The sequence below is a fragment of the Cydia pomonella genome, chromosome 7 (assembly GCF_033807575.1).
Source record: "Cydia pomonella isolate Wapato2018A chromosome 7, ilCydPomo1, whole genome shotgun sequence".
Lineage (NCBI taxonomy): Eukaryota > Metazoa > Arthropoda > Insecta > Lepidoptera > Tortricidae > Cydia > Cydia pomonella.
In genome coordinates, this window is record NC_084709.1 from 4,725,226 (window position 1) to 4,750,548 (window position 25,323).

At 37.4% G+C, this 25,323-nt stretch overlaps 1 protein-coding gene and 1 long non-coding RNA gene across 2 annotated transcripts in view; both read left to right on the forward strand.

The window, feature by feature from the left end:
* Nucleotides 1-162: 162 nt before the first annotated feature.
* The window catches only part of LOC133519630 (uncharacterized), a 138,370-nt gene continuing 113,209 nt past the window's right edge, over nucleotides 163-25,323 (forward strand). Inside the window, exon 1 of the mRNA XM_061853669.1 lies at nucleotides 163-1,175. Within this exon, the coding sequence (XP_061709653.1) occupies nucleotides 816-1,175 (360 nt within the window). The 5' untranslated portion in view covers nucleotides 163-815. The remainder of the gene's footprint in view (nucleotides 1,176-25,323) is intronic.
* LOC133519444 (uncharacterized) lies at nucleotides 22,308-24,753 on the forward strand. Its single transcript, XR_009799630.1, has 2 exons — nucleotides 22,308-22,764; nucleotides 22,918-24,753. It is a non-coding gene; the product is annotated as an uncharacterized LOC133519444 (long non-coding RNA).

Consider the following 25,323-nt stretch of genomic DNA (forward strand, 5'->3'; position numbering starts at 1 on the left):
GCCCAAAAGGGACGGTAGCTTGGATGGGGCGGGAAAGGGACGGTGTGGCATTAAAAGGGACGGAAAACCGTCCCTTTTAGGACGATCTGGCAACGCTGCGTATGACGTACCAATGGACACGAAATGACAGTTGACACATGACAGCTTTTTTCTAGGGTTGTCCTTGTCCCTATCTTTGTTTACAACTGTTTACGATTGGGTTACGCATTGTTTACAAAATTTACTTTTACAAAATAGCATATCTTGTTTTTGTATTTAAATTAAACACGTTGCAAATAGAAAACAAACAATCCTTGATGGCCTTTTAAAGCTATATATGAAAATATCAAAACTTAAAACATTATCGTGAACGCATTCTTCTCAGCAAGACAAGATTACCAACATCAAGAAAACTATTAATGAGTGCTGCCAACACTGATATCAGTCATGTGTAGTTGTTGTAGATTGTAGTAGGTATCGTTGCTTGCTTGCTTTCTTTACTTTGCACCGCGCGTCGTCTACCAATTGGACTTAAATTGAAAGAATATTTATCGCATAACATTAAAGTTAATCATATAAATTTAATACGTAATAACTAAACGTAAACAACATTCAACCGTGCCAATAATACGAGGATGTGTAGAAATATGTGAAAGTGACAGTCGCAACAATCGACTTAGTTTTTGTGATTATAATGTTATTTCGCATAGTTTCAAGTCCACCAGTTTGTATGTGCTGAAATGTTACATTTGGGAGTTCTTTCGTGTATCGTCGAGGATACCTGATCCGCGATGTTCGAGGCGGGATAGCAAGCGCTTGCACGGACAACATTTATAATGCAACAAGATTTTTTAGCGGACGAGTGCAAGAGTAAAAGTCTGCGGCGGAGGCCCACGAAGGTTCTGAAGATAGCCGAGAGCTTCACGAACTTGGATGAGACTGCGAAGGCGGGCCGTTTCGTGAGGGGGCCTAACTGGCGAAGGCGTCGTGAAGGACTCGACGGGAGAACCAAGTGTTGTGATGATGATTTCTGTGTTAAGGAGTCGAGTGTGAGTGATGACAGTGAGAAGGTGGGCGACCGGAGGGTCACGGGCTCGTCGTGCACGGCCCTCCGGACCGCGGTGGCTGCTCTGTACCCGTTTGATGATTTCATCCTGGAGAAGATTGGCTCTGGATTCTTCTCCGAAGTTTTCAAAGTAAGTACCCTGCTTGTACACTGCTGGTAAATCACTTGATAGAATCTAAATCAAATTGTATGAACATTGTTTACAACATGGTCTTATTTGAAAGATGAGATTTACTGTAGAATTTTACATTCAAGCCAAGTCTTTTCATTTTCCTGTTTTACTGTTGGAAAAATACCGATAAGAATAACACTCAATATTTGACTAAAGGATATAATATTCATAATGCTATTATATAATTTATTGTTGCTTCCATATTTACAATGTTCTTATAACAGTTATAACCTTGTTGTTGTGTTCATATTTATAAAACATTCAGGGTTAACATGCTTACTTGTTGGTAAATATGGAGTATGCATCATCTGCCTGAGATATCTTTTCAGTATTTGTGGGAGAACATTATATATGCGAGTCATACAATTTAGGAGCATTTGATTGACCAAATAATAAGACGGTAATTGTGCCCATGGTGTTTATAATGAAGATACAGCTTGACATCATTCATGAGTACCATCTTATCTTATGATTTTCGGGGTCCCTTGTAGATACACTTCGCCCGCCGATAGGGATCTTTTGTGTAATTACCCCCTCAGGAAAGATTCCTGTCAATAGGCGGGTCCACACAGAGTGAGCAGTGTCGTGAGGCAATTCTCTCGCCCGGCAAACGGCCAATGTAGACGTGCCTCGGCCAAACATGCTGCTTGCTCTGCGTGGACCCACATAATGACAACAAATATCGACTTGTTTGTCACATTAATCACATTTGCTGCATTTGAAAACTCTACAAATCTATAAAATAAACATGTTTAATGGACATCCTCCTCTCCTCTTCCTTTTGTTATTGCTTTAAAATATATTTTAAATGATCTGCAGATTTTCCAAACTGATCTGCAGATCTGCACATCCTAGTCCCCAGTGTCCATGTGAGTGTCGATTTTTCTTTTCGATAAACTCTGAAACTACTTTATGAGTACTAAAATATTAAAATAAACAGTTGTTTACACTGTTTCTTTTAATATTTTACATAAATATTTTCTCAACACCTAAAATAGAAAAAAATACCAGGGATTGGTCTTTTGCAAAAACTTCTAAATAACCATATATTTATATTTATTTACCTATTTCAGTTTATTTTATTCTCCAAATGTAGGACTCAGTTGTGTTTTTAGATAATAACTTCATATTATTAGATTTCCCAATTAGAAATGAAATAATTAACAAAGAATGAAACAATACAATTTTCATTCCCAAACAAAAATACTGCAGGTTTCCAATCCATGAAAAAATACAATATTCTTTCTGATGTCATTTTAATATTTTGTATTCTGGATACACTATAGTAGTGAATTAAAATTGGCATTAGTCACTATCCTCTGGCATGTCCCAGCAACCACAATGATTATTCACCCATTCAAGCTTGTGACCTGTGAGTAACAATTATTATCCTTGACAGTGACCATGACACATTTAATTTATGTCCTGCCTTAGGTTTTGTTACCAAGTTGTTGACGCAAAATCTTAAAAATTTTGTATAGGTATTCCTTGCATAGGTACTGCTTATTAGGTTATTTAAATTTGTTGTATTTATAAGGTTTATAACTAATCAGAGTTGACATGAATGTCATGGTATAGTGCAGTGGTGGGCAAACTTTCTTAATGGCAGGCCAGAAAGTTTAAAAAATTCAGAGGAGGGCCATAATTACAGCAAAAATGCATTTTTATTATTTCGCGGTCTATGTACAAATTATTATGAAGGACACATGGTGGGCCGAATAAAATCATTTCACGGGCTGGAGCTGGCCCGCTTGCTGTACTTTGCCCACCAAATATTACAGGAGACATGTTCATATACATTTCTATTTCACGCAGAACTTGATATTTTTAGCCCAAATTACCACAATGTGACATTGACTTTGTTGACAGATATTAAAACACAGAAATAATATTTGGCTCAGGTAGACAGATTATTGTCTTTTTATGATTTTGTTTTTCAATCTTTATCCGGAAAGCAGTGAAATTATTATGATGGTATGAAGTGATTTAAATGTTTATATATTGCAAATGCATTTATTATTCTTAGGAAAGCCGTGGAAAGATATCACTTAAAGTATCCTTGTCTTCCATCACTGAAACATAACTTATGTCAAATTATATTAATGTATTCTGCAATGAAATAATTAAAAACTGTACTCATACAAATATTAATGTTTACACATAGAATACCACAGCCTATCATTAACCCCATCATCAATACTTGGTCATTTTGCAAAATAGGTAGTCATTCGACAAAGGAATTTCACACCGAACATGTTGTTAACACAAGTGATGTAAAGAAAGGCATGCCTTAACTCTGACATCATTATAGCAGTCTTATTAGATTGTTAAAGAGCTATACTTGATAAATATTTACTATGAGTAAGACAAATTACTTATGTAGTAAAATAATTAACCTTATGGCTTTTGAGTCTCTCCCTATTCTGATCACTGTTCATTAGGTATGTTTATAAGATTTTTGGTTTATTGACTCAAAATTATCATCGTTTATGTTGTATCTGCCTACTAGGGTGGTCTAAACATCATTTTTTAATTTTTTGATGGAGGATACCCTTATTTTATCAACATAGTAGATGTTACAGAATAAGGGGTGGCGTGTGTTCTAGCATGAGTTTGAATTTTTCCCATACAAACATCAACCATCCTTCTACCTACAGGACAGTAGGAAATATAACGATTTTTAATTTGCGTATTGCTATTGGATGCAAATCAGAATAAAATATCATAATGTATAATACCTGCACCAGCCTTAACTTTGTTGCTAAGTAATTTATTTTGTGTTTTTGCTTCAAGAGTAATTGTGTGTGTAATTGTTCTTTTGTGACGTTAATACCTTGTCAGCTTGTGGTGTCATAGGGTCGAGTGTCAAGAGTTTTTTCTGTAGTAGGTAAGGTAGACTGTTTAAAGTCTGAGGCTTGATGATGCATTTTTTTTTCAATCTACTCACTTTCTTCACCATTGCCTTCTATTACCTAACTAGGTAATAATTAACCTTTCGAACCTGAGCCTCCTAGTCTTAAAGAGACAGAGAAATGTAGTGTTAATCAAAAGAGAGCTTAGTATTCTCAGAAGAATCACAATAGGTCGTATTTTTATTTTCCTGAGAATGCTAACCTACGTATGCTATGATTATGAGCAACACTTTTGAAAAGTTCCTTTTCGAATAAGTAGTGTATTTGTCTCGGTTCTGCCCTTGTCTTGATAGTCAAACCAAAGTAAACTGAGGGCTTCCCACGAACATCAATAATCAAATTTTCATTTGCTTCTGCGTCGCTCGAATTTGCAAGACCATACGGGGTAGGTCCCATATTGGTCGTTTAATTTCTAGACCTAAGTCGACCTAACTGTTAACAAATAACTATATATTTGGGCTAAACATTTTGTTAACCTGTAAACATGTTTTGGCAATAAACATGTACCTACCTAAGTTCGCAAACCTTTCTTGAAGGGCAAGCAAAGTCATGTTTTCTTACGAATTTGTCAATGACATTGATAAATATCAAGTTGCCCTAGTTGGACAGGAATATTATGTGTATTTTCATGGCTTCTGCTTTGAATGGGAAATTGCTTTAGGAAATTAGATACTTAGTCCTTTTCGATACAAAATACTCCAAATAATCACATATCATAGATATTACCTCTAAGTATGAAAATATTGGAAATAATATAAAATAAAGTTTATAAGGTGTATTTCAAATTTTAAATTCTTTTTTTTTTCTTTTAGGGGAGTTGATATTGTGATATTGTTTTATTTATTATTGCCAACTTCTGTTAGTGAAAAAAAAAAGATACAATAGCTATATATTAAGGAAGTTAATATTCTTATGTAAATAAAACTTTTTGTTGAGTGCGGGCTTACGCTATCACAGCGCAAATCACGGAATACAATTATAGCAATGTATTATTAAATTTTTCTGTAAGAAATACACTTTTACTTTCGGGGGTGAATTAATACAGGGGTTCATTTCTCGTACCATATTAGACTAATGTTATTAGTCCACAAACTGTCAAATCGTGTGGGTTTCCATGAGAACACACTTTATTAGCCTAATATGGCTCGAAAAATGGGCCCCAGTTCTGTAAATCTTAATTTTCGAACTAACCTTATCTGTGACATCGAGGCATATCTTCAATTAAAGTCAACCGAGGTGGAAAAACATCTGTCATAACAGCAATGCAAGGTCGAGAAGCAACCTCGCCATTATATACACGGACTTATTATAAAAGCCTACCAAGTTACATACTGGATTTTATAATTTCATACTGGATTTTATCTTTATTTATTTTGTTCTTGAGGATTATTTTTAATTGAAATTATACCTTTGCATATAATTGCCATACATAACTCGAGCACGTAGGTACCTACCTACTTCATCAGTATCATGTTTTCATCTCGCTACACCAATACAACGCAAGGTTTTTCTCTTTTCACGTAACGTACAGGTTAAAGATCTCTCTATTATCTAAAAACAATGCCTTACGACGTCAGCGTTTCTGACCTGTTATGTATTGTGTGTACACATACGAATTATTTACACGTGAATGCTGAGCTACTGAAATGTGATCACAAAGGTATATTATGTACCATTAAATAAAACGTGCTTAATCATCGGCCCACCCTTTTGTTTTTACGAGGTAAACAAGCCCCTTATTTAAAGAATACCTATACTTTGAGGTAAGTATCATTTTGTAAACAACCGCTTTCATATCTTGTTATATTTGGCTTTGGTTATTCCAGTATTCTTCTTCCTTGGAAGACAGAAATTGGCAGGTAAAATAGAAATGTTATTTGGAGGTAGACTATTTCGTAAGTCTGCCTCGTAGTCTGCCTCAGAACTGACTATATTTTTTTATTTATATATCAAATTAAATGTCTTTTAACAAACATCATAATAACTTAGGGCTCATTTAGATGGTGCGAGAACTCCCATGCGAGTTTCATTACATTGCGTTATTTGATCGGTCGACCGAATTGGATGTAACCTCAATAGTCCGGAATGTAACCAAAATCGCATGCGTTTCCCGCGCCGTCGAGATAAGCCCTTATACAGATCAGAAACGAAATCCGCAACGCAGGCGTCGTCAAGCAAAAAACATCTGCAACACGTTTCGTCAAAATACACAACCACAACAGGTTTCTTCTTCTTCAACTGCTTTTCTACACTAAGTTTAGGTATATTTTGTGCACACTACTTGTCTGATTGTAAACAACCTCATATGTGACACATATTTAAGCGTCCCCTTTCCACCTTTTTTGAGGATGTTACCATGTTGACAGTTTAAAAGGCTACATAATGCAATGTGATCTTCCTCGGAAATGACGACACGGGGACGATTTATTATGCACTGCACGTGACGGTTCCTTGTTTCTTGCGGTCCACTATTCCCACTTACGGGCAGTCCATGTCCATTCAACTTATTCCCTTTCCTGTCCCCGCACCGTGTCGTCAGTATTAAATCCACTTAGCTATACTCCACCTACCTTCTTAAGTTAAGTGTAAATAATTTAAATTCCTGACGTCTACACGGCTCATCCTCAGAAGCTCTAGATTTTGGCAAGTCGCAGTATCTTTGTAGTGGTTTGAATTTCAGCTAAAGCGACCACATAGAGTTACGTTAAGCACTCCTTGCATGAGTATCTGACAAATTCTCGAAGACGCAACTTCTTAGTTTGTGAACACTACCTAGAGGCCGATTGTGTTTTAACAATGTACTTTAATATGGGTTTCATCTTTAGGTACAGTATGCACAAGTTATGAATGAAATCATTAATTAATTGTCCATGCAGATTTAAACCTGATGGTACAAGTTGGACACGACGTAGCGAACCGACTGGTTTTTATGTATTTCTATAAAATACCATTCGTAATCAGCGACACGAACTTAGCAACATGTCACTGAGCTTCAAACGACTCACTCGGATCCAATTATACATACGGCGCTGACTTTCTGAAGTCAGGCTCGAAATTATGACACGTCGTCTGCAGTTGGCGTCTGCGGTCGGGTTCCAACTTGCACCTTAACTTTGATACAACCTTGAGTCAGCCTGCGCCGCTGCACCAATCAGGAGTCGTCTTATAAGGCATCTCGCTCGCACTTAAGCGTGTGCGTGAGATGCCTGATAACACGACTCAAGCTAGTCAAGGTCATATCAAAATAAGATCACGGCTTTATCAAATCGTCAAATCAGAATCGGCCTATTCAGTCCCAGACAGCTTGGAATTTGATTAATCCGCCATGTTTTTAATAGGGCGCCTCGGGTGTTCGTAGATTAAGTTTTACTATATTTACCTTGTATCCTGGGGGGTTCCGTTGACATTGTTAGCTAGAAAGTTAATAGCTAGATTAGACCAGCCAGTCTTGGAGTCAGGTAAACTAATATTTTCTGATTTAACATTTACATTTGACCAGCTGTCCCATTTTAGTTTTCACTGATCAAAACAAATATTGGTACTTATAGTCTGTCAAAGGGCTATCTCATTTCAAACATAGACAGAGGGAGTCATACTATCTTTGTCTTACACTAGTACTAGCATCCAAAAGAAAAGGATGAGTATAGTTTTTATTGTTCTTATTTACTGACAAATTGGTTTGACCAACTATAGTTGTTTTGTATCCTTATGCAGTGAAGTTGATGCGTTGTGTTCTCCGAGATTTTGGTGCGTCAACGAGACGTCAACGTTTTTTACGCTTTGTCGTGGTGATCGTTAAGATTAAGTGATGGTAGGCCAAGGCCGGTTTGTGGTAGTATCAAAATATTTTCTTGGTGTAACAATTTAGCTGTCACTAGTTCGAAACTAAAATAGCTTAAGAGTTCAAAATAACACTCAATAAGGATGCCTTTCTACTGAGGCGCAGATAAGAGGAGACGTGTGGGAATCAACCAATGCTATTATATCTCCGCTCATCTCCGTGTGGAAAGACAGCCTAAATACCTTACCTTAAGGTGCAGTAGGTTCAGTAAACGGAGTGTTTAAAAATCGTAGCTCTTTTTGGATCACAATACGGCTGCCATACATTTAATAAGCGATCTTAAGGCCTTCCTCGAGGGACTGTATCGATTTGAAATTTGAGTTTTTTGACTATCGCTCTATATGTACAAAATGCGCAAAAGCAAAAAATTGCTTCAAAAATCGGTAATATCATGTTTGAGAGACATTCCCTTATGGATTACTTTCTATTTTATTTAAACGTACAATTTTTTTTAGTTAAAAATAAAAAACATTGATATCCGCGCTCCCGGGCACGTACTTCCATCTCGCTCGTGCTTATGTTCAGTGAGAGTGAGAGAAGAACACGACTGGAACTTAACCCGTTCGTCTATAACTTGTATCGGTCAAAAAGTTTTGTATGAACAGTCCATAAGCCGATTATACACAATCCAATCTTAACATTATTAGAGAAGGTCGTTTTAGTCAATCCGACCGGGATTTGTAGTAAACCATTTAGTAAACGAAGTTGCAGACATGTGACAATACCATTATCAGGGGAAAACCCTATTACACAAATAGACCTAGTTTCAAAGACAGGCAGGCATATGTACTAGTAGTTGTTATTCGCATTGATATTACAAAACAGTTTTCGGAAAAGAAAACCATTTTTGGTACAAGCTTTTATCGCTGACTGTACTTTTCCATAGGCAACTAGTACTCATCGAACACAATTAATTTTCAATGTTTTATCACGGAGTTCTCATGGTTACCTCCTGTCTCCATCATCAGATCAGATCCATGTCATCATAATATTGCATTGTCATCCGATTTACATACGTATGAAAAATTTCAGCTCAATCTGAAATCGAGAACAAATTAACATACAAATTTTATGTACAAATTAACATACAAGTATTATGTACTAGCATGTAAAAAAATAGCACATGTTCATATTCACATTGATAGAAATAAAAAAAATTATAGATATAAAGAAGCGCTGGTGGCCTAGCGGTAAGAGCGTGCGTCTTGCAATCCGGAGGTCGCGGGTTCCAACCCCGGCTCGTACCAATGAGTTTTTCGACACTTATGTACGAAATATCCCTTCCCGGTTTTCTGGTAAAGCTGAAAATTTGCATATATGCATATGTAAGTCGGGTGACAATGCAATATAGTACCATCGAGATGACTTGATGACAGAGACAGGAGGTGGCCATAGGAACTCTGTGATAAAACAACGCAACTAAATTGTGTTTTGGGTTTTTAGTGTTGTCTTGATGAGTATTAGTTGCCTGCGGAAAGAAAAGTACAGTCAGCGATAAAAGCTACGAAAAATTTAATTTTTGCCAAAATCTTATTTTAATATGGAGTATCTGACACGTAAAATGTTTGTAGATATTTTTTGGAAGTTTAGCACATTAGTTTATTTAAAAATGCAACATTTGATGATGATGATGATGATGGTATCTTGTTATCCCTCATCAGGGACATAGGGCTCTCAGAAGAGATTTTCATTTGTCACGGTCCAACGCGGCCTCTTCCAACTCCGGCCAGTAATAAAAGGTATAAGACACGAATATGACAGGATCAATGAATTCGCATACTTACATTGTTTATACACTTCCTCCGGACATCCATCGTAGTACGCTCATTAATGTAACACATCCTCTCATTCATTCTAAGTATGGTTTACATTCAGCTTTCGTCTGTTTGAAGCAAACTACTGCGGGAACTAGTGTTTACAAAGGGGTGTACTTTTACAACAACTTTATTGCCCATATATGTATTAAGGTAGTGTATACATATTTTTGGCACATTTTTCATATCGATATTTTCAGACAGGATTTTAGAGCTAATTACTAAATCACACCAACGCATGCGTAAATCTTACATAATTTGGACTATCAATTTTATTTACAAACTTCCGCTGAACGTTAATTGTTTTTTTTTAAATAACCTCAATTAAACTCCTGTTATTTATTGATTAGGGACGTTTTCTATTAATTATTTATTTAATATTGTAATTTTCGTTCATACATTCTTTATCACGCAAGCACTTAGATTCTATTTAATTGTGACTTATTTAAAAAAAAAAATCTATCATAGGGTCGGCAAGGCGCATTGACTGCTTACTATTGGGTGGTATGCTTGTTTGCCACCAACGTGGTATTTAAAAAAAAAAATATCAAAAAATTCTGCGTGTTGACGGCGATTGTTTGGATTTAATTAATAACCGTATGTGTGCTTTAAATATCTGACGGACGGACAAATATCTTTCAGATTTATAATATATATATTCTTGTCATTGCTAAGTGCTAACTAAACACACACTAAGGACACGCTATGGCCTTATGTTATGTCACCTTTCAGTCACATATTCGCCCAATAAAGGAAGGCTGAAGGAATAATCACCAAAGACATCAGCAGAATCCTAAGTATCATAACAATACTGTCAACCTTCTCAGTCAGGTAAATATGCGAGGAAGTTCCCTCGCCTTAAGGAAGTGAATCACACAACCTTGCGGAACGAGACTTGAGCGGTTTATAAATCGCGTAATTATCGTTAATGTTTACTGTTAGCTCGTGTATGTTTCTAGGGACGTGATGTTTTGTTGACTTACGGCTTTACTTGATTATTTCGAAGGAGCAGGCTCTCAATATATAAGAATAAATACATTTTAAGAATTTTAGACATATCTCTAGGTTTAGCCTGTAACGCAGTGAACGACGTGTTTGCCGATTTCTCGAAGACGGCTAGACCCCATTTGAATACATCTAAATGTACTTGATGGCCATTGTTATTAGATCCAGATTATGATGGGGACCCTGGACAAATCGATGTATGTACTCCTAACTCTTTCAAAAAGGGCGCTCTTTACTTTAGGAAGATTCCGAGATTTCCGAGGATTGACTATGAAAATAAACAACCAGTCATAAATAATCTCAAACCCTTATATACAATCCTTATAAACATTTCGATAGCGTGATGTAGAAATCACCGCTCCCGGTACAGCGCCATCTCACGGGATATTTGGTAACAGTTTATATTAAAGAACTTGACAAAAGTATGGACGCGAACAGGTAGGTATTCTGCAAAGTAGGTGCACACCTAACTGAAGTGATTTGAGTATTTTTTAAAGCAGTCGTGCATTTTGTCTAGGGAAGCACCATTTAGTGAAGTGAAACTGCTGAGGAAAACTGTTTAATGCTTTTTAAATGGTTTTGTGATTTCGGTTCATTTTTTGTTAACAAAATATGATGAGAGAGTTAGCATTGGTAGTCGAGCGGTAGACTTGCGACTTCTCAATCTGGGGTTGTGGGTTCCAGTTCAGCTCTACTTCTTGCCTCTTCTAAGAACCCTACCCTTGCAAATCAAGGTATAATCCATCCAAAACAACCGGACGTAATCCAAACAGGTTTTAATAATACACGGGCAATCAAAACTATGAAGACTTAATTATTCTCTGACATTTAGCACTTGCACATCCGAAGGCTTAAACCCCATTCTTAACCTAACTTCAATTTATACTTTAACATATATTAAATAAAGATTATAATCGAGTGGATTTGTCTTGATCGTTACAATTTGGTCCGCAAGCGGCGCCCCTTTGCAATTTAATCAGGTTTTTGGGTTAATGTGACTTGATATTGGTCGACCTTGCACTGAAGGCTTGCACCTTATCGTTGTTTTATTATGTCATGTATCGCTTGATACGCATGTTGATAGTGAACTCACGTGGACCTATTTTAGATCCAAATACCTACATTATGTGTACCTTTGCGTCTTTAGATTTCAATCATGTTTTCAAAACAAAAAATATCGATGTTGAATTTCGATTAGCATTTTACACCATAATATATTTTATATTTTTCAATATTTTCGTTGGCTAATGCCATATCCCGAAGTAACATTTGCTCATAAAAATATATAAGTACATCAAGCATCTCGGCCATTAACTGAAAGATTACATGCTCAAGCTGAAGTGAATACCTAGTTAGTATTTTATTGATAAATATCTACCTTTTTCTGGGGCACTCCGCAAAAAGGTCTACTTTGTCGGGGACGTAACGCGTATGGCAGCTATCTTAATGACCTGTAGAAATCTGTATTATATACCGTTGAATGTAAAGCTAAGTTATCAAACGTTATCATGCCAAATATCGGGGTCTTAGCTTTGTCAGAAGTGTTAAAAAATTATGTCACGTACCCGACACTTTTCTTTTCTGGAATGTCGCAGCTACACAATAAACACTCCTCCAGACGACCATTCCTAGTAAAGACTCCTTCAAAGATTTGCACAAGAGGCGGTACCTTTACTATAATCATAAAATTATAAACCATTCACATATTAGGATACATAATACATCGAATGGCAGGATTAACATAATTTGACGTATGCGATAACACGAAATGATTTACTCCGCTGGCCGCGTTCCACTTGGCTCCTGCGATTTCGCGCGCCATAGAGCATTCCAATCTTCGTTGCGTTTTCGTTAACACGCTGAAAGGAGACATTTACCTGCCTGTTCGAGTGCCAAGTTTTCATATTGACATCTAAATTAAGCTGCATGAATTTAGAAAATTATAGAATGTGATTCACTGTCTAATAAATTACGTGGCTACGTATGTTTAGCCAAAGAGCCAGAAAACATCGCCTTTAACTTGCACGGTACCCAGTAGTTTTTACGTGTCACTTGATCTTATTAGTCTTATTACACCTTTTGATCTATCGAATTGAGTAACTCTCAATTCGATAGATCAAAAGGAATGCAATTAAATTTTATGGCAGTCTATTAATCTTTAAGATATCTCGTTGCAGTTGGATATACGAGGGTCATGCCAAAAGAAATTAGATACTCAAAAGTTACCGACTTTATTCTTTATTACAGCTATCTATTTTTTCGAAGTAGTCACCGTGAACACGTATACACTTTTCCATCCGTCTAAACCACTTAGAAAATACCGATGACCACTCTTCTTTAGATACCTCAGAAATTTCATAATTATACGCAGCCAGGGCATCTTCTTTGTTCTCAAATCGCCTTCCTTTTAATTTTTCTTTAATTTTGGGAAATAAGTAAAAATCGCAAGGGGCTAGGTCGGGGGAATATGGCGGGTGGGGCAAGATAGTCACGTTTTTTGAGCTGAAATAGTCAAGTGTTCTAGCAGAAGTGTGAGGGGCAGCGTTGTCATGGTGCCAGAGCAGGTGCTGAGTTCCCGATTTCGGCCGCTTGTCACACCAAGCTGACAGTACTCTGGGGGCACAAACTGTCACATACCATTCAGAGTTGACTGTCCTTTGATCTTCTAGCACTATCGTAGCAATATGTCCCGTCTTGCAGAAAAATGAGGCAATCATTTGTTTTTGTGTACTTCGGGTTCGGCGACATTTTGTTGGCGTCGGCTCATCTTCAAAACACCATACTGTGGACTGCCGCTTTGTTTCGGGGTCGTAGTTATATAGCCATGTTTCGTCACCTGTAAGTATATCATATACATTTTTTTTCTCGCCAGCGTCGAATTTATCTATCATAAATTTGCACCAATCTACGCGGCGGTCTTTTTGCAAATCGGTGAGTTTGTGCGGCACCCATCTTGAACAACGCTTATGAAGGGCCAGATGATAATGAATTATAGTTTGCAATGCTGCTGATCCAATACCCAGCTCACGCTCGAGCTCTGCATATGTAATTCGTCGGTTCGCACGAACATTTTTTTCCACAGCCTGTACGTTTTCTTGAGTGACTGCGGTTGGCGGCCGTCCGGTCTTCGCCTCATCTTCAAAGGTCTCTCGTCCCCTTTTAAATTCAGCAAACCAATTAAAAACAGTTGCACGTGAACAAGCAGACTCGCCAAAAGTTGAAACTAAAAGTTCAAAACACTCTTGAGGTTTTAAACCTTTTTTAAAATCATAATAAATCATAACACGAAAATCACGTCGAGTGAGCTCCATTGTTGCGAAAATTTCCCTCCAAAATTACCCAGAAAAAAAATAATTAAAAAAGGAATCCTAACATTTTCCGAGTGTTCCATATTTGAATTTATTAGCAAATAACCTACCTTTACAATGGTGTATAACTGGCCAGTATCGATCAAATGACCATAGAGTATCTAACTTCTTTTGGCATGACCCTCGTATATGTTTTGTTGTAAGACATATTTAATAAGTTATTTTATTGCCGCATCGTTGCGAGGGAGAAGAAGAGCCTTCCCGTCTGGTGTTATGTGATATTGGCGCTCGTGGATGCAAAAACTACGTATGTCCCTCGTCTATTCAAGTGTCACATCTATTTTTTCACTCCCCATTAGAGTCACACGAACCTGGCCGCACCCATACAATCTAAGTTACGCTCTCATTTTAAAACGACATTATGAAATATCATTAAATTTGACATGAAAATTCAAGTAACATAATTAAATTTATGCCCGGGCCTAAGTAGTTAGAAACTGTAATATTACCTACAAAGAAATTAGAGAGAGTGTAAGCTTCACATACAAAACTACTTTGTATAACAGTTTAGCAACGAAAACTAGTACCAGACAGATATAATATATGTTACGTAAATGTTCATGCCAAGTTTCATGTAATTTACGCATATCGTTTCAAATTGTGAGCATAACTTCGCCTTATATTTTCAATAATGTTAATATAATAATAATGAGGAAAATAAGGGCTATGTCTGTAGGCGATTTCGCACGGATCCTCCGTCTTTCTTTTTCTTAAGAGTTTCAAAGAAGCCTAAACGATTTTCTTAATTATCGTGCCCGTTTTTGTCCAAAACTACAAACAACAGAAAATTAAATCGTCTTTACTTTGTAAGACTGCCACCGTCCCACAATTTAGTGACGTTCTTCGGTAAATTATTTGTTTTTCATCCCACGATTTAATTACTAAGAAACATTATTCCAGTAAATATTCGTTACATTACCGAGTAATGGAGATTCCATGTTTGAATATTTAATCGATGCTTACTCACAACAATGCTTGACGAAATTATCGTCACTTACTAGAATAAGAAAATTCCTGTACATTTTCATGTAAATAGTATTCTCTTACGTCCATCACGTACGCTAATGTCCTTATTAACATCAGAATGCGTATTGGTCCGGCCGAGCAGGTTATTTGGTATGCTGCTAACATCATTATTATAATTTAGTACATGTTAGCAGTAATTCTGTCAATGAACATAATTGCCTTCACTTGAATTGAATTCGCTAGTTAATATGATGCATTTTTGATTCTATCCTAACTTCCCCAACAGTTGTATGCCGATGCCAGCACGAGAATACAGTAAAACCCGCCACCGACAACGCCAAAAATACGCCTTAAAGCTCTGGTTTCCTATTAGGATAGCGGTGCCGTATAGCGGCCGTCTCAATACAAAATACCAGTCATCCATATTTAGCCTTATTATTTAGCATGGAGACAGCCGCTATATGACGGCACCGCTATCTAGGAAAACAGAGCTTAAGTGGGTAAGAGTATTAATCGTGAAAAAAATGATGAAAACAATAGTACATCGTGCAACGAGGGGGGTAAGTGAAATTTTGGAAGCGAGGGTGGTAATTAAAGACCCGAGTTTGCAATATTCTTACCCCCGGAGTTACACACAATGTTTTTCATCACACTTGGGAAGAAAAAAAAACTAATTTTTAAGCGGAATGATTCTTAAATACGGTGACATATCAAACATTCGTCCGCCATATTGTCTATTCGGCATTCAGCCACGATTGAAATTATGTGAAAATATTTTAAACGGCTATTAAATTAATCAAATTAAATATTTTTAAACATAAACAAACATATTAAATTACTAACGGCAGTATTTTTAAAGTAAAACTCATTTACGCCACTTGGTTTGTAAGAATTACTGACATAATAAAATAAAAAAAGTTATAACTCCCTAGTTATAGCTTTTTTTTTCACAATCCATAACCCCTACGGGAACAATATTGGCCTTTGTCCTTCAGTACGCCTGCATGAAATAAGATCTTTTTCGAGCAAGTGTGATGAAAAATTGTAAAATTGTGCATTATATGTGGGAAATCGTTTTGAATGTGATCCTTTTTTTTTATACTACGTCGGTGGCAAACAAGCATACGGCCTGATGGTAAGCAGTTTCCGTAGCCTATGTACGCCTGCAACTCCAGAGGAGTTACATGCGCGTTGCCGACCCTAAACCCCCCTCCCCCTCGTTGAGCTCTGGCAACCTTACTCACCGGCAGGAACACAACACTATGGGTAGGGTCTAGTGTTATTTGGCTGCTGTTTTCTGTAAGGTGGAGGTACTTCCCCAGTTGGGCTCTGCTCTAGATCTGGAATGACATCCACTGGCTGTGCCCTACCACACAAAGCGAGATGACATTCACAATGCCCATACCTCTCTTGCTAGTTTTATTCTATGCATAATTTAGGTGCTTAAAAGCATTGTTTTAAAGATAGTTTATATAACATTAACGTATCTATGTATGTATAGTAATTATCTCGAGACAAAATTGGACCATTGTAATTTGCTTTTCATTTTGATTTATTGGAAACAATCTCACGAAATTGAAAGAACCGAGTTTAAGAGAAGTATAATGTAAATACACGATTAGTTTCACGAGATCGGAATGCTCTTGGCTATTTTCTCGCACGTCAAACAAATTATCTATACCGTAATCCTATAAGTACTCCCACTGGTAGAAGAATAGCGACGACTATTACTTATTGGAAAGCAATGGATGGAAATCTCGATTGAGGTGAAAGTATATTGTTTTTCACATGCCATTCACAGTAGGTACTAGAATTTTCCCTATAGCGGTGAAACACGGAAACTATTACGGCAATCGTTTATGTATGTAGATGATTTCTTATCTTCATTAGATTTGTATTCAGGTAGTGCGTTGTAACTATTTCACTGTTACTTACGCAGCTATTACATGTTAAAGAGTTACGTGGTTATCTTGGTGTTTCGATTCGGGCAGCTTGGCGCGGCCTGTCGAAATCTGTCCAAAATCAACTTGGTCTCATTTCGTTGACGAGGGTACGGCCCCTTTAATCCCCTCTCCATTTAGAAATCAGGATACGTCCAATATAAGTTTACTTATGCCAATTTAGTCGAAATATTTTTCACTGGCTCTCTTTAGCGGTCAATGGTGCCTTCAATTACTTAAATTGATGTGTGCACAGCACATAGATCCTGTCAAACGAGTGAGGGGCCCTTTGGTGCTTTAATTCAATCAGCTTGTGCGCGGTGCAAGTGCACGCTATAGCTTCGTGCTACTTATAACAAGGTTATTGTAGTCTTTGCTTGGATGTAATGTGGCAAGCCACGGCAAAGTAGGACCACAGGTCTAAAATGTACAAGATTGCCTGTGAAATATAAAAAGTGCGACCAAAATAGTAATGATGTCAACTGTCATTGGAAGTATTGAATTATGAATTAATGTGACTGGGTAAATTATTTGCGTTTGTCACGGTATCTTCCAAGATAGAATCACCCACCGTATCTCCTAAATACAACTTTTCGTTTTGGTAAATGCAAACGGGCGCTAATCCCGCTATAAATTAAATTAAACTAAATAAACATTTATTTCAGAATTATTTCCATATTATATTATATTAGTAACTTATTACCTAATAAACTAAACCTATATTAATAACTATTTTATTTTATAATGTAGTATACTATCTCGATTATTACTCGCTATGATACTCGTAGTCTGCATGAAATGTTCATATACTGATGGTTTCCCTTTGCACACTTCAATTACTCCGACTATTCAACTTCTGCGAGTTCAGATAGCTATATGGCTAGCCGAGACTGTTGCACGCACCTTTATGTTCGTTTTAAAATTCGCTCCGCAAATGTTTATTCCTACTTGTAAAGCCGTCAAAACAACCTCATTATAGGGAACGTACGTGCTTTCAATGGTCTAAAAAGGATAAAGCCACCTTTTGAATTCGGTCCAGACATTGTTAATACCACGCACCTTTCCACTGCGCAACTATAGTTGAGTTAAAACTCGAAGCAAGTAAAAAAGACAGGACGCCGCCCGCCGCAGGTAGGTGTGATAGAGAGCACACTACGTAAACGCGTGCAGCGAGTGTTTGACTCAACTATAATATTTTTATCACCAAGTTTATTTTACTTTCAAAGTTTCTTTGTGAGATCCACGGTGACCCGTGGGAAGCCTGCACAATGGGCCATCATTAGAGCCATTAATTACCAATTGCAGAGCCATTGTGTGACATCTAAATTAACTGTTTTTGATCCCATTTTGCTGGTGTGGTGTAAACTTTCTTGTTCGTGTAGCTCTAGGAGTTGACGTAAAGTCATTGCCCATGAGAAACTAATCTAATCACCTAATTCTAATTATCTTTTGGATGAAGCTGTGGTTCGGCAAACACCACCGCTAATGAATTTAGCCAGTAGACGATATTCAGTCGAAGTGATGGCAAATCTTAGATGTGCAAAGAACTATCATTTTAATTTATTTTTGTTACATAAAACATCATATCAAGTTATAAGATATTCAAGCAACATAAAATTAACCTAAGTAAACGAAATGTCATCATTTTAAATTTGCTCCACACTTTGTAACGAAGTACTCTCTCTAATAACTTTTAGTAAGTGCTCCACTACTTAACGTCGTAAAATATTTAAGAAAGTATTTACAGTAAGCAGTTTTCAATTTGAAACTTAAATACTGTGAAGTTAGTTTCAACTACTTTCAAATAGCTATTGATTTTAAGGTCGATCATCTCACTTATAACCAAATAATAGAATGGTACACTAATCTAAATCATACCAAGATTAGTAGACTACACGAGGATATAGGTATTATTTTAATTGTGAAGGCTTGCGGCAGACTTGGCTCGTCCATTCCCACTTCGTTATTTATTTATTTTTTTTAAACTTAATTTGCACAAAGTATAGACAATAATGTACAAACGGCTTTGAATAGATACTACAAATTTTAAACGTTGGCTGTCAACGTTTAAAATTTGTAGTATCTATACAAAGCCAACTCGACACCCAAACACCGGGAGCATTGGCACTCTCTCTGTGGCTCGTGGTCAAGTAATTTTAAACACTAGCAGGCAAATTCGAACGTATACTGACATCAGAAGGATATTTGAATCATATTATTTAGTTTTCGCCCCGCCCCAAAACATCTACGGGCAAATACGTGCGAAATGCACGAAAGCTGAATGACATTCAGTCGTATACCATTCTCATATCAGTGCACATTCGAATTGGCCTGCAAGACACAGAAAATACAAAGGAATCCTAACACTTACGCAATTTACGGGGCAAAGTAATTTAAATCCGACCAAGTGCAATAACGTTCCAAACATGCCGCATTCTCTGAACAAACATTGCATTATGTAACAATAAAGTTATTCAATAGCAATACTTACATCATTTGCAATACCAATAAGATGAGATTATCGGTAAACGGATAGTTTTTAATCATTATTATGTTGAAACCGCAAACCGCAAGCAAATTTTAACCCTACAATTTAATTCACACGAATACTTGAACCACAGTTCAATTTAACTAGTTTTTGTTTCCGACTTGATAGGTCCTTAGTAATAACAGTAATTTAAAAACAATATTAGGAAATAGGCTAGCAACTAGCAGAATATTGTGCCTATACCAGAAGTTTATTAGTGCAAGCATATACTTACTTACTTCACTGGCTCAGTAACTCAAACAGGATCTTGGCCTCTGACACAAGAGAGCGCCACTCTGCCCTATCCCTGCCTGCCCTAGCTGGTCACATCTTCTCCCCTTCCTGCTCCACAATTCTAGCCATGACCAGGTCCCTTTTGTTTAAAAGCAAAAAAAAAATGCAAGCATATACATTTTTTCAAAGTATAGTGCTCCGACTGGCTAGCATGGGTTACGTTTTTCGTTCTTGCGCGCGAGTACCTACTTGAAGGCGTGCTAGATGTATGGAATTGCGCGCGAGACGCAACAAATTGTAGCAGGCCTGACTTTTCAGTTAATTATGTTTTCGTAACTAATTTAAATATCTTTACTGATTTGATAGAAATTATCCGACATGTTTATCTTTTGGTATGCCGATAATTTATTGGCATGTATAATTATCGATTTCCTGTTTTATGGTTTCAAATATGTATTTTAGTCACAGACCGATCTGAGATAAAAAAATAGCTTTTATATCTTTTTTATTCTTCGTTCTTTCTTCCTACTTAATGATTGAAAAACATTTATTGCAGACCTTGGTTAAGTATTACACACACAACATTATGTGGCTGTTAGTGTTAGTACTTAACTTAATGTGTTGAGCACACTAAAAATTCTTTTGTTATTTTACTAAATTCAGTATGGTTAAGTATTCCAGTTAAAAAAAGAATTCGATGCGACTTTGGATTCCATTATTTCTATTGATTTTTATTTTACCTTAGATCCAACTATTCCAACTTCGTCGTAATTCATTTAATATAAATAGGCATGCATTAATTAAGACGAATAAGTGCAAAGTAATTCTTTATCATTAAACAAACAACTCTGATAATTAGGTAACAAATTATAAGGTCATGGGTTCAAGTGCGAATCGTCGGTGCGGAACGAAGCATCGCCGATAAGAATTACTTTAAATTGGAAATTAATTGTTGACAAAGATTTCATGTTTGGAGTGTCGATACAAACCCGACAGGGTTTCCCGGCGCTTTTCTGTCTAGTTCAATGTAAGATATTTTATTGAATAAAAAAAAAATGTTTGATATAATCGCCGACTGTACTTTTCCTTAGCCAAACTTTCCTTATAATCAACGCTACTCAACAACATATTAACGAGCCCAGAGCCCAAACGGAATTAACTTGTGTTGCGTCGTTTTATTTCTGAGCTCCTATGACCACTCTCTGTCTCCCAGCATCAAACTAATTGATCGCACCTCTATATCACGTTTGGTTGCAAACAAGCATACGGCCTGGCTGATGAAAACCGCAGTCTGTGGACACCTGCAACCCTAGAGGTATCACATTCACCATAACTTTGCATTAAGGTCAGTGTGAGAAGACCGTCCATCAGGTAAGACGGTCTACATCTATTAAGCCTTTCGTCGCTTCTAGAGTCAGATGAAATTATGACATTTACTTACCACTTGCACCGTCTGGGCTATCAAATTCGCTGCCAACTTATCTTTGTCTGACTGTAACTCTTGTGTTTGTACACATAATCTACTTATAGAAGATTGATATAGAAGAAGGGGCGAAGCTCTTCCTTTCTAACTGTGTCTGAGCGAAATACGAGCGTTCTTGCCCTATGACGGTCTTACTCACCAAACATGTCGGCCATTTTTACACGCCGGTCTTCTCCACTTTATCCTTACTGAAGTTACGTAAAGTTTGTAATGAAAAAGACCCTATCTCTGCCACGGATGTTAAACAACAGATTGGCTAATTACCTAATAAGGTTAGGAATCTTAATTGGGTTGCCATGTTTATGGATACGAGACGCCGGTCCTAATTTAGGTTTACGAAGCGCTCAAGTTTAATTAAACTGCGTAGGAAATGTTGACATTATTTAAGACTAAGCTTATCCATTACATGTTCTCTAAACGAATTTAAGTAATGTTTCTGGTTTATTATTGATAATATAGTGACATATTATTTCAAGCATTACAACTGACTCAGAGCTGTGCTGCAGAACGCAACTGGTATGTTTTGGCCACAATACGCTCGCTCTGTGCAACTTGTTCTCTGTCTTACACTAAAGGACGAGCCACACCACTTGCGTGCGCAGCACGTGTACGTCGACGTAAACGTTTACAGCACCCCTGTCACACCGGGTTACGCGCACGTCACGCAGCGCAAATGCGGCTGAGTGCTGCACACGCCACGCAGGCGCACGCTTCAGCTCTGACGTGCATGCAGCACACAGCTGGTTTGTCTTGTCAGAGCTGCAATGCATGCACGTCACAATAATTAAAATCACCCAAATCTAAAAAAAAATCTTAATTTTAACGGTTTTTTAGTTTTTAGAGTTCCGTAGCCAAATGGAAAAAAACGGAACCGTTATAGATTCGTCATGTCCGTCTGTCTGTCCGTTTATTTAACAAGGTTGCGCCCGGCGGTCGAGGTCACAAACTTGTACTATTCATTGAGCCAACATTATAATTGAATCATAAACACGTCTACAAAGTTTTACAAACGCAAACGAACCCCATTACAAAAGGCGACAAAGTTACTGGATCAATTGATAAATAAATGAGGAATAAATGAGTTTACTCCATTCTGGCTACTGTACATTAAATACCCCGCCATAGAAAGCGTGTACGATCCGATCGGCAATTAAAGGCACACGTCGAGATGTTCTTGCCCGCTATTGTTCCATCGGTTAATTACGGGCGAAAGTGTAGCGCGAAAGTGCATTGTTAGGGTTTTTAGTATTGATGACACATAAGGAGAACGACCCCTAATAATTGCCTAGTTCTTGTAACGATGCGAATCTTTGGTTACCTTCAATGGTATGGCAACCCTATACATATACCACATAATGGATTTAGAGGGAGAGACTGTTTTTGTTTTCTCAAACATGCAATGAAATATGATAAGTAAAAAAAAAACAGTTAGTTTACCCTCTGGGTTTGAAGGTCAGGTTCAAACCCCGGCTCGTACCAATGAGTTTTTCGGAACTTATGTACGAAATATCATTTGATATTTACCAGCCGCTTTTCGGTGAAGGAAACATCGTGAGGAAACCGGACTAATCCCAACAAGGCCTAGTTTACCCTCTGGGTTGGAAGGGCAGATGGCAGTCGCTTTCGTAAAAACTAGTGCCTACGCCAATTCTCGGGATTAGTTGCTAAGCGGACCCTGGCGCATGAGCTGTGGCAAAATGCCGGGACAACGCGAGGTAGAAGAAGAAGTAAATAAGAACAGTTATACAGAAAAAAGATGCAGCATAAAGACATATTTCCTTCTTTATTATTTGCCAACGATAGTATATTGCATATACCTATTGCATTGTTGCATCAACAAGATAAGTTTAGCCCACGAATGACGTATATTTCGGTACCTGCATAAAAGATAACCGCAGAAACGCAGACGGCTACTGCAATGCGTTGGATTTGGCAAGCGACTCTGATAGTGATAGCGGAACGTCGTGTATCAAAAGAAAACAACGGTTGAAGTTTACTTATCAAAATTCTGTATATTTAACTTTTGTTCTCGTATTTTCATATTATTTTATTGACCTAGACCGTAAATGTAAACTTTTCCGGTAAATATGAGTCTAAGATTCACCGGAAAAGTTCACCTTTAAAGTTCATATAGACACACACAAACTACTAATTTTTACGAGAGACTAAAATACACCGACGGCCGCTTTGTTTAGAATCTCACACAAAGTGGCCCATTTTAATGTCACGTGAGTATATCATACAATAATAAACAAATTCTTACTGATTCTTCTTCTTTAAATGTCCAGATGTGTAAAGCTTAATTCCAATCACAGTGAACAAGCCAGCTTTCTAATTAAGAAGACGGTTTCCTTTTCCCACAATTAGTAAATAAACAAGTCGTTTTGTTTATCTCTCGTATGGCGCCGTTAATTTTATCTGATCCATGAAAGTCGCGTTTTGGTGATCCAAGTTTGAGGGAAAATCTGTAGAAACTCAAATAAATTGAAGAGCTGGGACTCGTTGGGTAAACTGGCCTGAATCATACTGAAGTAGCAAAGACTGACTAGTGATAAAAACTGAACAAGTCTGTCACGTTTTGTAACATGAGGTCGTTTGCCGGCTTTGCCGCTCAGTCCAAAATTATCGAAAGAGTAAATCATTTCTCTGTTCTCAGTATTTTGATTTTTATATTAATTGATTTTTTTTAAATAAGCATTATTTATGTTTTAATTTCTAACCGCCTGTAAAACGATGTTCCATTAAAATTGACAAGCCAAAATTGCATTTCTTGGTAAGCTTTGTTTTGTGCGCGGGTTAATTAAATATTAAATCGGCTTAATAAAATAATTTAAAAAAATATATGTTCAACTTATTGACTTGAACGTAATATAGTGACATAGATCTTCTTCTTCCTCGCGTTGTCCCGGCATTTTGCCACGGCTCATGGGAGCCTGGGGTCCGCTTGGCAACTAATCCCAAGATTTGGGGTAGGCACTAATTTTTACGAAAGCGACTGCCATCTGCCCTTCCAACCCAGAGGGTAAACTAGGCCTTGTTGGGATTAGTCCGGTTTCCTCACGATGTTTCCTTCACCGAAAAGCGGCTGGTAAATATCAAATGATATTTCGTACATAAGTTCCGAAAAACTCATTGGTACGAGCCGGGGTTTGAACCCGCGACCTCCGGATTGCAAGTCGCACGCTCTTACCGCTAGGCCACCAGCGCTCCGTATATATAGTGACATAGATAAATGGTTAAAAGCTAAGCCGTTAGAAGCAAATAATAAAATAAATATTAATGACCATGTTATTAACCGCTTTTAATTATTACAAACGAGCCGACTCATATTCGCAAATCACGCCGCATCACCAAAACTTTCTCATACTGCAAACGCTTTCTTCCAGTTCGATATTTTCTATTAATTTCACCCAGTTGTATAACTGATGTCCGATCATCTTAGTACAGCAACACCATTGATCGATAATAGTCTTTATGTCTTTACAGTAAGGATTACGAATGGTCAATTAATTCTTGTGACAATAGTACCTCCAAACACTCTTGGATTACGCATTACGCACGATTGTTAAGAAACATAGGTCATAATATACTAGTTCATGTAAGATCAGATGGTTAGGTAACTAGTGAGAATATACCGTGACTTTGCTTTTCACGCTTACCACCGGTCTTTCATTTCAAAATTTCGAACGATGAGGTTTCCAACTTGTTTGGCCCGATGTGGATTTTTTTATCGTTGAACAAGTCTTCACACTTTTCTGTCTTTGAACTCTTCAATGATTGTAGGCACTCTTATAGTGATTTTTGTATTTTTTATGCAGCTTCTTATGCACTGGACTAGGGTACCCTCAGTGGTAGCTACATACACATGACTGACATGAGTGTATGTAGTTATTACTGGTGTACGAGTATGTGCTAGAGGTGTGCGCCGACCGGCGTGGCGTACGCCGCCGGTCATTTTTGCCACGCCGCCGGCCGCCGATCATTCCACCGGTGTGAAATCGGCGTGAAGTTAGAAC